At 41.0% G+C, this 2426-nt stretch overlaps 1 protein-coding gene across 1 annotated transcript; it reads right to left on the reverse strand.

Moving 5' to 3' along the window:
- Positions 1-345: 345 nt before the first annotated feature.
- pxmp4 (peroxisomal membrane protein 4) lies at positions 346-2426 on the reverse strand. The gene is made up of 4 exons (XM_085777703.1): positions 2267-2426; positions 1351-1413; positions 1067-1265; positions 346-958 (listed from the first exon to the last, which is right to left on the reverse strand). Exons 1-4 carry the CDS (start codon positions 2377-2379, stop codon positions 689-691), a joined length of 645 nt encoding a protein of 214 aa, XP_085633829.1. The 5' UTR covers positions 2380-2426; the 3' UTR covers positions 346-688.

A 2426-nucleotide genomic window follows, 5' to 3' on the forward strand; every position in this document is an offset into this window, starting at 1 on the left:
CAGAAGAAGAAAGTAGCATTAAATAGAAATAGTAAAATATTTCAGAACTGAGGGCTTGAGTTAATGCACTTTGTTACTTTCCACCACTAGCAATCACAGCTGATTGTGGCCTGTAGAGTGTTGGTCCACTCTTCAATGGCTGTGTGAAGTGTGTACATAGAAAACGTTTTAGATCTTTGAGCTCATGAAAAATGGGAGCAAAAACAAAAGGGTTGCTTTTATATTATTGTTCAGTGTGTATGAAGCTGAAGCAGGCAAAAGCTTTCGGTTTTCATGAACTGTGTTCTGTGTTATATGTTACTAACTATTAAACCAAGTCGCCTGTAAATAATATTGCTGAAGTGACATTTTGTGTCCCATTAACTGCACATTCAAAACAGATTACATTAAACATCTTTTGGACTTTGTGATATAATTAAAATCAGACAATTCTACAGTCACCAAGGTCACAGTGGACAATAACAATCATATACAGTATGCAAATATGCTGGTATTATTTTTTACATGGGTTGATAAATCAAGCATGAATAAAAAAGATTTAAAATAGTAAAAGTATGATCAAACAATAATTTAAAGAAGGCAAGATTCAATAACATTAGAATATTAGTAATTATAAAAAAATAAAAATAGAAATGCAACAATAGGACAGTATAGTGAGCTAGTCCGTGAAGGAAAAGAGACTACAGCCTCATTTCTGAGCTGCTGTCCTTGGCTTATTATAAACAAGGAAGTCTGTTATGTCATGCCATACATTGCTGTCATGGTAGAGGTAGTTCATGGAGGACTGCAGGGAGGGCTGCAGGGTGTGTGGGTAATACTCAAACAGCCACAAGACGATGCCCCATACCAGGGTGGCGAAGAGCGGGAATGGATCATGTTTAGGCTGAGGTATAAAGCCTTTCTCTACGGCCAGCCGAGACAGGGCAAACAGGATCCTGGACAGCAAGTACATGTTGATCTGAAGTGAAAAGGAAAAAGTTTTCACACACGTGTTGAATCAGTTACAGTCTTGGGGGTGTGCAGGCCAGGCAGGGGATGTTTGAACACTTTTCTTGTCTGGTTATACCTGGCTATTGATGCTGTTGTTGTCGCCAAACACTAACCATCCTCCGACACAGGCAGCGAGAAAGGAGTGAGACTGTAAACTCTTTCCCTGGATCTTCTGCTGCAGGGCATGGAGCCCTTTATACGTAAACACAAAGTAGGCCAGGTTGCGGGAATGGGTGTAAGTGGCCTTCAAAATGGCTCTGAGTTTCTCTTTCAAGCTGCCAGAGGGGGAAATAACAGCAGGTTAGGACACAATGAATCTGTGGTAGCAGGGTATTGTGATTATAAAACATAGGACCTTACCTGCCACTTCTGAAAAGAAAAGTCATCACCAGGGCGTGTGGTGCTCTGATTTTGGCGCCATATCTGAAAATGAACATAGTGTCACGTCAGTGCTTTAAAGGAATAGTTCAACATTTTGGCAAATTCACCTATTGCCATAATGCCTATAGTCATAGGGGTAGGTTCATTAGGCTACCTTTAAATATCAATGTTGTTCTGAGATCCATGGGGCAGAGACGTGAGCTGCTCAGCTAACACAGTGGAGGTGAATGGTACTCCCCTGTCCCTCATTAAACTAATCAAATACACAATCCAACAACTCCAAAACCGCCATGAAATAATAATGTAGCCTACATGTAATATTACGACTCAGAAATACTTGTGCTTTTGAAATCACTCTGCTCTGCAGCCATGCCTTGAATGTATTTTGCGCTATGCATTTGCCTCGAAAACTACTCTGTCTCATAATGTTGCACTATTATTTCATAGCGTGGTGAATGTGCAAGTCACAACTTCTACAGGAGAGCGTTTTGGAGTTGTTGGGTTGTGTATTTGATGAGTTTTGAGGGACAGGGGACCTGAACTGTTCACCTCCATTGCGTCTGCTGAGCAGCTCATGTCTCTGCCCCGCGGATCTCAAAACAACATGCACCGATAATCAAAGGTAGCCTAAAGATTATGGCAATAGGCGAATTTGCCAAAAATGTTTAACTATCCCTTTAAGGGAGACAACTGACTTTAAAACTAGATCTAACTCCATTACTCATACCTCATAAGTAGTTAACAAATTTAATTCATATATCTATATCTATCTCGATTTTCTCAAAATGTTTACGGTCAGCTACGACTGTCAACCAGAGACGTGCTACCGACCAGCTGTGTGGTGAAATTACCAGTGGTGGTTTAACTCGTTAGTTTATTGAACGTGTTCACTCACACGACGCCATTTCTGAATCCTTTCAAAACCGCTAATGCCGCTTTGTATTTCTCCTGCTGCAGCAGATTGTTCACGGTGTACAGGAGAGTTTTTATCAGATCAGGACCTGCCATGACTTTCAACCGAGGGGACGAAAAATACCGTTGCACATGATGATGCG

This window comes from Trachurus japonicus, chromosome 5, assembly GCF_045865225.1.
Source record: "Trachurus japonicus isolate A0001 chromosome 5, Traja_1.0".
Lineage (NCBI taxonomy): Eukaryota > Metazoa > Chordata > Actinopteri > Carangiformes > Carangidae > Trachurus > Trachurus japonicus.

Excerpts from the sequence above, each read along its gene's own strand:
- pxmp4 (XM_085777703.1), bottom strand. The coding sequence starts at position 2,379 with ATGGCAGGTCCTGATCTGATAAAAACTCTCCTGTACACCGTGAACAAT. Across the intron at positions 1,266-1,350 it reads TTTCTTTTCAGAAGTGGCAG|CTTGAAAGAGAAACTCAGAG; the intron begins GTAAGGTCCTAT and ends CCCCTCTGGCAG. Across the intron at positions 959-1,066 it reads ACAACAGCATCAATAGCCAG|ATCAACATGTACTTGCTGTC; the intron begins GTATAACCAGAC and ends TTTTCACTTCAG.